This window comes from Neomonachus schauinslandi, chromosome 4 (assembly GCF_002201575.2).
Source record: "Neomonachus schauinslandi chromosome 4, ASM220157v2, whole genome shotgun sequence".
Classification (NCBI taxonomy): Eukaryota; Metazoa; Chordata; class Mammalia; order Carnivora; family Phocidae; genus Neomonachus; species Neomonachus schauinslandi.
The window spans coordinates 112,271,043-112,284,103 of record NC_058406.1 but is presented as its reverse complement, the minus strand read 5'-3'; the positions used below and the strand labels follow the sequence as shown (position 1 = coordinate 112,284,103).

General features: G+C 35.5%; 1 protein-coding gene across 1 annotated transcript in view; it reads left to right on the top strand.

Moving 5' to 3' along the window:
• ATP6V1H (ATPase H+ transporting V1 subunit H) overlaps window positions 1-13,061 on the top strand; it is a 132,089-nt gene that overhangs the window by 62,277 nt on the left and 56,751 nt on the right. The window contains exons 10-11 of the mRNA XM_021688152.1: window positions 8,336-8,514; window positions 10,986-11,111. Coding sequence (XP_021543827.1) covers window positions 8,336-8,514; window positions 10,986-11,111 — 305 coding nt within the window. The remainder of the gene's footprint in view (window positions 1-8,335; window positions 8,515-10,985; window positions 11,112-13,061) is intronic.

The following is a 13,061-nucleotide window of genomic DNA, read 5'->3' as shown; positions in this document are numbered from 1 at the left end:
TAGTATTTTGCTCCTGCCTAGTTCTACCTCTTCCCTCTCGTTGGTTTTCATTTTAGATCATTATTATTGTAAAATAAAAGGGTCCTTGGAAGCAGGTATCTCTAATATTGCTATATCATAGAAGAGAGGTGTTAGTTGATATTAATTGAATCCTACCTTTGAGATCCTCCCTCTGTCTCCTTATCCCTTTCCTTCTCCCATCTACTCTCCCTGTCTCTTTCATGGATTATCTGTTCATCTGTCAGATGTTTGCTAAAGACCAATTATGTAGCAGGCAATGTGTTAGTTACTGAGCAAATGGAAGAATGAATAAGAAAAGATACTTTTGGGCGCCTGGGTGGCTCAGTTGGTTAAGCGACTGCCTTCGGCTCAGGTCATGATCCTGGAGTCCCGGGATCGAGTCCCGCATCGGGCTCCCTGCTTGGCGGGGGGCCTGCTTCTCCCTCTGACCCTCCCCCCTCTCATGCTCTCTGTCTCTCATTCTCTCTGTCTCAAATAAATAAATAAAATCTTTAAAAAAAAAAAAAAAAAGAAAAGATACTTTTTCTCAGGATTTTGTATTGTGTTTAAATGCTTGTCTTTAGGGGCCCCTGGGTGGCTCAGGTGGTTAAGTGGCTGCCTTCAGCTCAGGTCATGATCCCCAGGTTTTGGGATTGAGCATCGGGCTTCCCTGCTCAGCGAGAACACTGCTTCTCCCTCTGCCCCTCCCCACTGCTCATGCATGCGTGCTCTCTCTCTCATATAAATAAAATCTCCCCCAAAAAATGCTTGTCTTCATGCAGTGACTTCATGAAGTCACCATGAAGAAGGTTTACAATATAAAAAGCTCATAAAGTCCCAAAGTACTATGGAGCCAGACTGAGGTTCTTAAGGTTTTTTTCTTTTTGTTTTTTTTTGACCTGATTTGGAAGTTCTCTAGTTGATTATTTACTTTTTATGGAAATTTGAGAAGTACAGTAGTATAGCTCTTTTCTGATTTTCCTTTCAGTATGGTGTATTAGAAAGAGTGTAGGCTTTGGAGTGGATAAGATGTAGGTGTGAATTCAGCGTTAGGTTGTTGGGAGAGTGGCCTGAACTCTTAGAGTGATTTTCTCCGTCTGTGAAAGGTGGTTAGTAATACTTAAATCACTTCAAGATTAGGTAAGGATTCAGTGAGATAGCAGGAGCCTGGCAATAGTAAATATGCAATCTGTGCCTTTTCTCTCCAGAAAAGCAGAGAATGATAGCAGTTTGCCTCTTTAAATCCCGTATATCTGTAAATTGCATTCTTGCTTGGTGTTGAACATAGGCAAAGATCCAATGCTGACCTGTTTTGATTTAGAAGAGGTGGCATGAATATTTTACTAATATTTAACAAGATTTAAAAACCTTATTTAAACTTTATTTATAGTTTCAATTTTGTACCCACAGCACATAGAACTAATTATTAGGCTAATTTCTGGGCATCTGTTATCTAATTTGGATTTCAGATTATGTAAATAGACTCAATCTCTTGGCAGGAATATTAGTTTTTTAGACCCTGCTGTGCTATATTTGGGACAGTACAATCATTAGGGAAATATTCTAAGGGCTGAAAATCAGAAGAATGTCTTTAGACATCCACAACTTTAATGTACACAACTGAGTTAAAATTAAGTCATTAGTAATGACATAGTAATTTGACTTAGACCATCAATAGGTGAAAAAATGATGTGTCCTTTTTTTTCTTTATCCTTCTCAAATTCCTATAACTGTTAAAGAAGATTCACTGATGAGGTTGTTTAAGGATGGTCTAGTCATATATTTTTTCCCACATCTTGAAACTCAGGAAGGAAATTTTTGTGCTGAAGACTTTAGGAAGCTTGCTGAGCTGCTGTGAGCTGAAAAAATTGCTAATTTTTTTTTTTTCCGTTTGGCTTGGTGAATTTTATTTTTGAAAATGTCCATCTCACTTATTCATAGCAGGTGCTGGACTCCAGATCTCTGCAGATGTTATTCTATTGGTTAAATTGATTTGTCAGTCTTTAGTTCCTAAAATAAATTAGCATGTTTTGAGCTTGTGACTGAGAAAGACACTGAAGATCATATTTGTTGTCTAGAGTTTTACATCTGTTGTGAGTTTTATTTCTCTTTTTGGCTCTGCTTAGTCAAGAGCCTACGTAATATGTCAGATAATAAGCTAAATTATATTTTTACAACTCAGTGTTTTCAAAAGAAATACCACCAAATTGGATTTGGATTTTTATTGGCTGTATTAGTCATGATGTTTAATTTACACCCCCATACACGAACACATAGACACAGACCTGCACATACCCACATCTTGCTGTGCAGGCGGTTTGTAGTCACCCTTTCAGAGAGGTCCACCCTCGTTTGAGTGTGTAGGTGCTGTTTTGCCTACTGCTTTGGCATGGAAGTATTGCTATCAAGAAATTTTATTCCCAAGTCTATATCTTATTCCTTGTTTCAGGGATTTATCTGTCTTGCTTATTAAGTACCAGGTTTGAGTGAGACCATTTTTAATTTGGGGTGAGTGTTTATACAGTGATACTTCAAGTGTGGTGTGCATGTCAGTGCAGTGCTGTGAACTGTTGGTTAGCAGCCTGCAGCGCTAAGTATAGAAAGTAAGAATAAGCAGTTAGAAGCTTATAGTAACTTGACAGAATAGTTGCATACCTGTCAAATTTAATAATATAAAATTTGAGCTTATATTTGCATGTGTTTTAAAATGCATTTTTCTAGAAATTCATTTTTATTGTATTTTATAAAAGTATTTGTTCATGACTGATTGGAAGTTAAAAAACAAACACAACTGGTCTTCACCACAGATGGTTTGAGAAGCCCTGTTTTAACGTATAATTTCACAAGGCTAGCAGTTCTGGTGAAGGAAAGAGCTGAATTGTCATGTGATTCCTCTGTGCTTTTAGGGAAGTCAAGATTTCTGCACCGTTACTTGGACAAAGACAAAAATGATATTTAGACTTTTGATTTTGTTGAGGTGAAGATGCCATTGAGTTTTAGGGCCTTTAAAGAGTACACTGCTGCTGGATTATCTAGGTTTGTTTTTGGCAAATTCAGTTTCTTAAGTACTTTTCATAATCCATTCAGTCCTTTTCATTCTTTATAATGAAATGGAAAGATGAAATTGAAACGTGTTTTGAAGGGAAAATTATAAGGCTCATTGACTGATTTGATATAGGGTTGAAGAAAAGGGGAGAATCAAGTATGACTAAGTTCTAGAGTACTATTATTTTGGAGAATTAAGAGGTGAGGTGGTTTTAGAAGAATATAATAGTGGTGTTCTATGTTAGTTATTACATTGATTGTGTTGAGGTTAGAGCTGAAATCACTAGTTATGATAATACCTCAAATATGAAGTTTAATTCTCTCGTCAGCAAATATATAGTGAAAATAACAAAGGATCATATGAGCAAAAGAGTTTTGATATGTTTCTAAAGTTAGAAGAGAGAGTAGTAAGAAAAATAACTTGAAAAAGTAATAGAAAATTTAGTAAAATAATAGGTAAAGACTTAACAAAAGAAAGGAAGAAGGGAAGAGTATCAGAAAGGGAGAGGGTATCAGAATTTAGGGCTCCCCACAGCATAAGGTCTTTAATTGAATTGCATTATGGTCAGGGAACATATTCTAAGTTTCAATTCTTGGAAATTTGAGACTTGTTTTATGGCTAATCATATGGTCTGTCATGGTGAATGTACCATGTGTGCTTTAAAAGAATGTGTAAAAAAAATAAAAAAATGTGTGTTTTGCAGATGTATAGTGTTCTATAAAATATCAATTAAATCAGGGTGGTTGATAATGCTTTTTAGATCCTCAGTGGTACTGATTTTTTGTTTAGTAAGGTTCTATCAATTGCTGAGAGCGGGGGTTGTTAAAATCTCTGGCTGTTATTTATGGATTTGTCTGTTTCTCCCTTGAGTTCTGCCAATTTTTGCTTTATGTATTTTGAAGCTCTGTTATTAATGCATTCATATATGTTACGTTTTCCTGGTGAACTGACCTTTGAATCTTTGTGAGATGTCTGTTATTATTGGTGGTGTTTTTTGCCTTGATACCTACTTTATTTGAAATTAATATAGACATGCCAGCTTTCTTTTCTTTTCTTCTTTTTTTTGGACATGCCAGCTTTCTTATGCTTATGGTTTTCAACCTATCTATGTCTTATGTCTTATATTTAAAGTTTGTCTCTTTTAGACAACATATATTTGAGTCTTGAATTTTTATCCTAATAATCTCTGCCTTTTAACTGGAGTGTTCAGTCTGTTGGCATTTAAGGTAATTATTGGTATAGTTGAATTTAGGTCTAGCATTTTATTTTTTGTTTTCTGTTCATCTTATTTTTTGTTCTTCCATTCTTGCCTTCTCTTGAGTTAATTGAATCCTTTTTAGAATTTCATTTTAATTTTTCTGTAGACCTTTTAACTGTTCTTTGTGGTGCTTTATTTCTCAGAGCTTGTTCTGGTGTCACAATATATACATCCTTAACTTTTCCCATTAAAGTGAGTATTTTACTCTTTAATGTAAAATGTAAGAGCTTGTAATCACACAGGTCTCTTCTCTCTTTTTTAACTCTATAGCTGTCATGTAAATATATGTACATATGTAAAAAAAAACCCTATAATACAGTGTTTTAACTTTTCCTTTTAACAGTCTTATTTGTATTATGAAAGTGAAGAGGGAAAAATCGTCTTTTATATTTATTCGACTGTTTACCATATCTGCAGTTCTTTCTTTCCTGAAGATTGATCTTTCCTTTTGGTGGTGTCATTTTCTGCCACCTGCAAAATTTCCTTTAGCTCAGGGCTCATCAGTCCGTAATAGCTCATGAGGCAGATCTGGCCCACCACTGGTTTTTATAAGTAAAGCTTTGTTGGAACACAGCTGTGCTTATTTGTTTTTGTTTTTTTATTTTGTATGCCTGCTTTGGCACTGTAATGGCAGAATTGAATAGCTGTGATAGAGACCTCAACACCTAAAATATTTACTGTTTGGCTCTTAGAAAGTTTGCCCACCCATGCTTTAGCATGTCTTCTACCACAGGTCTGCTGGTGACCAGTTATCTTAATTTCATTATCTAAAAATGGTTTGTTTACCTTTATTTTTTAAAAAATTGAGATATAATTGACATATAACATTTTATTAGTTTCAGGTGTGCAACATAATGATTTGATATTTGTATATATTGTGAAATGATCACCACAATAAGTCTCATTAGTAATTAACATCCATCACCACACATAGTTTCATTTTTTTTCTTGTGATGAGAACTTTTAAGATCTACTTTCTTATCACCTTTCAGGAATACATGTGGTATTATTAACTATAGTCATCATCATGCTGTATATTATATCCCCAGACTTATTTACTTTATTTTATCTTTTTACAGATTTTATTTATTTATTTGACAGAGAGAGAGAGAGAGAGAGAGCACACGCAGAAGCAGGGGGTGTGGCAGGCAGAGGGAGAGGGAGAAGTAGGCTCTCCGCCAAGCAGAGAGCCCGACGTGGGGTAGATGCCCAACTGACTAAGCCACCCAGGCGCTCCAGGACTTACTTGTTTTATAACTGGAAATTTGTACCTTTTAATCCTCTTCATTTAGTTTCTTCCCCTCCCCCCCCCCACTGCATCTGGCAGATACCCAACTGACTAAACCACCCAGGTGCCCCAGGACATACTTACTTTATAACTGGAAATTTGTACCTTTTAATCCCCTTCACTTAGTTTGCTTCCCCTCCCCCCCCCACTGCATCTGGCAACCACCAATCTGTTTTCTATGTCTTTGAGTTTGGGGTTTCTAAATTTTAGTTTTTTTTAAGCTTCCACATGTAAGTGAGATCATACAGTGTTTGTCTTTCTCTGACATTTCACTTAGCATAATGCCCTGAAAGTCTATCCATTTTGTCACAAATGGCAGTATTTTCTTTTTTTTTTAATGGCTGGATAATATTTCATTGTGTATAAATACTCATATACCCCATTTTCTTTATCCAGTCATCCTTCGATGGGCAGTTAGATTATTCCCATACCTTGGCTATTGTGAATAATGTTATAATAAACATGGGAATGCAGATAATCTCTTTATACTCTATTTTCATTTTCTTTGGGTAAATATCTAGAAGTGGAATGGCTGGAGCATATGGTAGCTCTATTTTTAAAGTTTTGAGGAATCTTCATAGTGTTTTCCAGAGTGGCTGTACCAGTTTGCATTCTCAACAGTGCACAAGTGTGCACTTTTCTCCCTAACCTTGACAACACCTGTTATCTTTTGTTTTTTGATAATAGCCATCCTAACATATGTGGGGTGATATTGTAGTTTTGATTTGTATTTCTCAGATGACTAGTGATATTCTTATGTACCTGTTGGTCATTTGTATGTCTTCTTTAAATGTTCAGATACTCTGCCCATTTTTAAATCATTTTGTTGTTGCTGTTATTGAGTTGTATGAATTCTTCATATATTAACCCCTTGTCAGATACATGCTTTGTAAATATTTTCTCCCATCCCATAGGATACCTTTTCATTTTGTTTATTGTTTTTTTTTTTTTTCCTGTGCAGAAGCTTTTAAATGTAGTGGATCTAGGAGACTGCGTAGAAGCTTTTTAGTTTGATGTTGCCCCACTTGTTGATTTTTGCTCTTGTTGCCTGTGCTTCGGTGTCATATATAAAAGATTGTGGCCAAGACCAAGGTCAGGGAGCTTTTTCCCTATGTTTTCTTTTAGGAATTTGACAGCTTCAGATCTTATGGTTAAGTCTTTAATCCATTTGAGTTAATTTTTGTGTGTAATGTAAGATAGGGCTCCAATTTCATTTTTCTGCATGTGGTTATCCTGTTTTCCTAACACTGTTGAAAAGACTATCCTTTCTACATTGAGTATCCTTGGCTCCCTTGTCAAATATTAGTTGACTGTATATGTGGGGTTTTTTACTTGGGTTCTCTATTCTGTTCACTTAGTCTGTGTGTCTATTTTATGCCACTGCCATACTGTTTTGATTAATATAGCTTTGTAGTTTAGTTAAATCAGGAAGTGTCATGCCTCCAGCTTTGTTGTTCTTTTTCGAGACTGCTTTGGCTATTCAGGGTCTTTTGTGGTGCCGCACAAATTTTAGTTTGTTTTTTCTACTCCTGTGAAAAATGCCATTGGAATTTTAGTGTAGGGATTGATCTCACTGATTTCCATATGCTAAGTTAAATCTCTTTCTGTGTTTATTTAGTATAATTATTAGAAATATAATTTGCTTACAAAAATAAATTTAAAAATTTCGTATTTTGGTATAGTTGACTTGGAATTGTTATTTCAGGATTTTTTTTGGTGCGGTTGAGGGTAGGCATTTGACAAGTCTTTACCATCTTGGTGAAAGTAGCTTTCTTGAGAGCTTGTTTTTATCCCTAAGCCTGAGTATGGTCTTTGCTTAGAAATACTGGTCAATTCAATGAAGAGTGTATTTGTATAAATACAGTTGTACAATGTAGGGGTAAGAGTGCTGACCCCCTGTGCTGTTGAAAAATCCATGTATAACCTGTTTACTGGAAGCCTACGGATAAAATAAATGGCGGAGTAATACATATTTTGTATGTTATATATATTATATATTCTTACAGTAAAGTAAGCTAGAAAGAAGAAAATGTTAAGAAAGTCATAAGGAAGAGAAAATACATTTCCAGTACTATACTGTAATTATTGAAAACATCCTCATATAAGTGGACCTGCACAGGACAAACCAGTGTTGTTTAGGGTCAAGTGTATTTAGGATTCCTTTGCTCTTTTCATTAAGTACTCTTATAAATAGAAAAATCACAGAAGAAAACTAGGGTATTTTCTAGGATGTCACAAAACTTTTCTGATAATTGTTCAAGCAAGAGAGTTTTTTTTTATTACTGCCCTTTGTGCCTTTTAGGTTGATTGGAAGGGAGAAAAGGATGACTGACTCAGAGCCTCTAGTAGAGATACTTTAAGAAACACTCTTGGTATCCTAAGTACTCTCGGTGGCTAATGAATGAATGGAGAGTTCACTGGGAACTCTCAGGAGCTCAGGAGCAGGGCTGTGAGAAAGGCTTTGATGGATTTAATTGTAAACATGTTCAGTGTTTTGAGGCTTGTCCGGGTAATTTAAAATGTTTGGTGAAGCCAGGAAGTAAGCAAGGAATCAGAAGTACGCTTCTGTTACGGGACAGGTGTGCAGGAAAGAAGTAAGGGTCTGCGATATAGTCATTGTGTAAAGGGGATAGTTAACTTGAGAACAGAGGAGGAGGAAAGAGGGTGCAAGAGAAAGTTCAGGGGTCTGAGAATATCACATATAAGAAATTACACAGTTTCTTCGTGTCTTTTTCTAACTCAGAACTTTTTAGAAAAATCGACTGAAAGAGAAACTCGCCAGGAATATGCTCTGGCTATGATTCAATGCAAAGTTCTGAAACAGTTGGAGAACTTGGAACAGCAGAAGTACGATGATGAAGATATCAGTGAAGATATAAAATTTCTTTTGGAAAAACTTGGTGAGAGTGTCCAAGATCTTAGGTATGTAATTTTTTAAAATTCTCACAGGCTGGATATATTGGGCCTTGTTTGACTTTCCTAGTCTTTTGAGAAAGTCTAAATTTGTTACTAACCATAAACTCAAAAGATTTCACTAAAACATTATGTCTTCTGTTAAGAATTAGGGGATATGGGGAAAATAAAACCACGACAGAACTGGCTCATCATTATGGCAACAGTTGGTTATAGCTGTGTGTTATCTCTTCTCTTTTGGGGAGATTCCCACCATTCTCTTACCCGAAATCTGACTGGTTGTACTCCCACAGGATGTTGGTGTCATCCTAGAACCCCTTAAGAATCTCTCTCTAATTTAGAATCTTTTTAAGCAGTACTGGTTGTTAATTTGTGGAGGAGGTTTGGCCATAAATGGAAAGAGTATTTTTATCCTGCTTTTGTGAAATTCCTATTGGTATAATTTATTTTTTATTTTTTAGAGAGAGACAAGGCACACAATGGGGGTGTGTGTGTGTCGGGGGGTGGGTGGGTGGGAGGGGCAGATGGAGAGGGAGAGAAAGAACCTCAAGCAGGCTCCATGCCCCAGTGCAAGCCCAATGTGGCGCTTGATCTCATGACCCGAGCAGAAATCAAGAGTTGGACGCCTAACCAACTGAGCCACCCAGGTGCTCCTATTTATTTTTTATATTAAAAATGATGCAAATGATGTACAATGCAGTGAGGAAAAAAAAGAAACCTTACGTAGTTCAGAAGGGACTTCATGCCTCTTCCATATAGTTGTCCCCAACCTCATTTCCTGTGTTTGCTTCCAAAAAAACCTAGCGCTGCTCCTCCAGCATGTGAGATTTTAAACTATTGATACATCTTTAGAGGAGAATTACTATCTAGAAGTAGGTCTTTCTGTGTAGGTAGTTTGGGTTTGGGAGCCAGGCTGAGCCCAGTTTGAGTTGTTTGGCTACTTTCTCCACGTGTGGCCGTGACAAGCTTCTTGATTTTTTAAAGTCTCAGTTTTCCTTTTGATAAAATAGCAATAAAAATTCTAGCCTTGTAGGATTTGTTGTGAGTTTTCAAGTGTCCAGCAAATGCCTTCAGTGTAGTATGTGTTTCAGAAATGTAAATTTACCAGATTATTCAATGCAGCTCCTAATCCCAAGGCCCAAATGCTTTTATGGAGAGAGATGTATCACTCACATCAGTGGTTTGTAATGGAGTTTTGTGGAGGGAGGCAAATGATTTTTGTCTTTCTATAATTTTAAATATGAATAGTTGATTGTAATAAAGTAGTCCGGCCAGCAGTAGACTTGCAGTTTTTCTGTTTTATAAGTTCATTTAAAAAAAATTATTATCAGTTTTCCTGTAATAATGATTTAAGATCTCTCTTAAAAATAAATAAGATTAGTGATACTTAGCTTTCTAAATTATTTAATCCATGTTAGGCGATTATTATTACTTATTGATTTTTCATGTTGAATTTGGTAATTTGAAAAATACTGCTGTTTACATTAAAGCTAATAGGGTGATGGGAGCAGGTGAAAGCTTTGTCTCTGTTTTTGCTGTTATAGGTTTAGGATATTAATGTTAAATGATATTAGCTTACTTCTTACACAGACTGGCCTTCCATTAAAGTAAATTACTACTTTATTCAGCAGGACACTCTGTTCAACTTAACCAGCAAAATCCTGGTTATTCTGAATTACTAATCAGTATTGAAATGGCTAATTCTTTTTTAAGTTTTCACTTGAAAGGATGTCCAAGCATGTCCTGTCACTGTGTTTGTCCATTGGATAACAGCATTAAACATTTTTTATATTATGAAACTTTGAATAATTGTTACTTGATACATTGTGAATGATTTTTGAATTAAATTGCATTGCTGTTTGCTAAATGCACAGAGGTGTTTTTGTTTTTAATTAGTCTGTAATGTGTTAATTTAGTGAATTACCTCTGCAGTATATGTAATCACATTATGCAATATTATATCCATATGTGTATTTTTATTTGCCTAATGTATAGTGGTTTATAATATGGCATTTAATGCTGTTTTATTTTTTATTTAGGTAACATACTTTTATATAAATTTACATTAATATATTTAGCAGGCTGGCAAATACAGTATTTTAAGTGGCATGGTGGAAACTGCTAGATTATCAGATATTTTGCTGGTATACATTTATTTACTAGGATAAAGATTTGAAAGCAGGTACTCCTTTTAATATCTCATGGTGAGCATTCAAATTGACAGGAGTATTGGACATTAGGACCTTGAATAAATTTCACATGATTTATTAAAAAAAAAGATTATTTAAGCTGTTTAAACTTTGTTTAGTGGTAGTTTGTTAATGTACAAAGGTTTGTCAGTCTTTGCAGTTAAATTATCAGTGAAGATTTTTTTTATTCTACTGAGGTATAATTGACAAGGTAAAAATGCTTTATATTGCTTAATTTTTGAGTAACTCTTAAATTCTCCTAAGCTTTGAACTCTTTAAAAATTTTTATAGCTCATTTGATGAATACAGTTCAGAACTTAAATCTGGAAGATTGGAGTGGAGTCCTGTGCACAAATCTGAGAAATTTTGGAGAGAAAATGCTGTGAGGTTAAATGAGAAGAATTATGAGCTCTTAAAGTAAGTTTTAAATTCTAGTTTACATTACTAATACCTGTTCCACATCCTTGCCAACATGTTTTTGTTACTCTTTAAAAATTTTTAGCCATTTCATGATTTTAATTTGTACTTTCTTGCTTCCTTATGTGGTTGGATACCTTGTCATATTCTTATTGGTTATTTGGATATCTGTTTTTCCAGAATCGCCTGTTCAAGCATTTAAAAAAATTTGTTAGGGGCACCTGGGTGGCTCAGTGGGTTAAGCGTCTGCCTTGGGCTCAGGGCATGATCCAGGCATCCTGGGATCCAGCTGCATCCGCGTCTGGCTCCCTGCTGAGTGGGGAGCCTGCTTCTCCCTCTCCCATTTGTTCTTTCTCTCTCTCTCTCTCTCTCAAACAAATAAAGTCTTAAATTTTTTTTAAAAAAGATTTTATTTATTTATTTATTTGAAAGAGAGAGTGAGAGAGAGAGTGCTCCTACGGGGGGCGGGGGGGGGGGAAGCTGAGAAGAGCAGAGGGGGAGGGAGAGTGAGGGGAAAGAATCTTAAGCCCACTCCACACTGAGCTTGGAGCCTGATGCAGGGCTCAATCTCAACACCCTGAGATCATGACCTGAGTCAAAACCAAGAGTCAGACACTTAACCAACCGACTGAGCCAGCCAGGCACCCCTAAGGCCTTTCAAAATAAGCATTCTCTCCCCTGGAATGAAAGAAAAACTTGAAAAAAAAAAAGAAAAAAATTCTTTTACTGTCATTTTAACAAGGTATCAGAAGGAGGAGAAGAGGTATATATACACCTGTACAGTGAGCAGTTTTAAGCAGACCTATCTCTGTTGTTTATACTTACTTTCCATGTATTACCAAAAAGGATACATTATGTTTATTTAAACATTTGGCAAACCAAAGTGAGTGGTTTGGCTGGACTGATGGAGAATATATAGGGGGAAAAGTGGATTATCTTTTCAGCATTGTTGTGCTACTTTGAGTTTTTAACAACAACAAGATGAGCTTGAATAATGCCTTTTTAAATCTAGTTTTTGGAAAACTTGAATATAACGGGAGCTTTTTTTTTTTTAACAAATTATTACTAAAGCATTACATGTATTTTTATTATGATACACTTAAAGAGCCTTTTGAAGTGCATGTTCTGTTTGTTTTCTGTCATTAGGTTTTAAATTTTATGGTTCCTTCAAATTACTCTTTACCTTCTTACAAGCTTTTGTGATTTTTCTAAATAACCAGAAGCAATGACATGTAGCACTTCAGTTTTAGAGAAATTTGAAGTCATTGTTTGTTCTTAGTTTCCATTCTTTTTTTAAGATTTTATTTATTTATTTTACAGAAAGAAAGAGTGAGTGCATATATGTGAGCAAGGTGTGGGGAGGAGCACAAGAAGAGGGACAAGCAGACTCCATGTTGAGTGTGGAGCCTGATGTGGGGCTCGATCTCATGACCGTCGTATCATGACCTGAGCTGAAATCAGGCACCCCCTTAGTTTCCATTCTTATAAGTTACCTGTATGGGGATGATTGGCAAGGAGGGGCATGCTAGTACTGCCCTTCAAACTAGCTGATAAAATAGATAGAGAAGAAATCTTTATTCTGTTATTAAAAAAACACAGTGAATACTAGCCTTCTTTTTATCTGAGGAGAACTGTACTTACATCAGGCTCTGACCTGTTTTTCCAGGTAATTCCAAACTTAGCAAGTATAAAATGTAAGTTCATTTTTCCTTTATCAACTTTAGTCTGATAGTATACAGAAAATACTTTGCAATCTTGTATGTTATAATTTTGAAATAAGTATGTATTTTTTTTTTCTCATTTAACTTTTGTTTTAATGGGTCTCAAAATTCTGTGACAGATTTTTGGTCAAGTTGTTTCCATTAAAAAGTACTGATTTTAAAAACTAATAACTTAAAACTGCCACACACACACACACACACACACACACACACACACACACACACACAC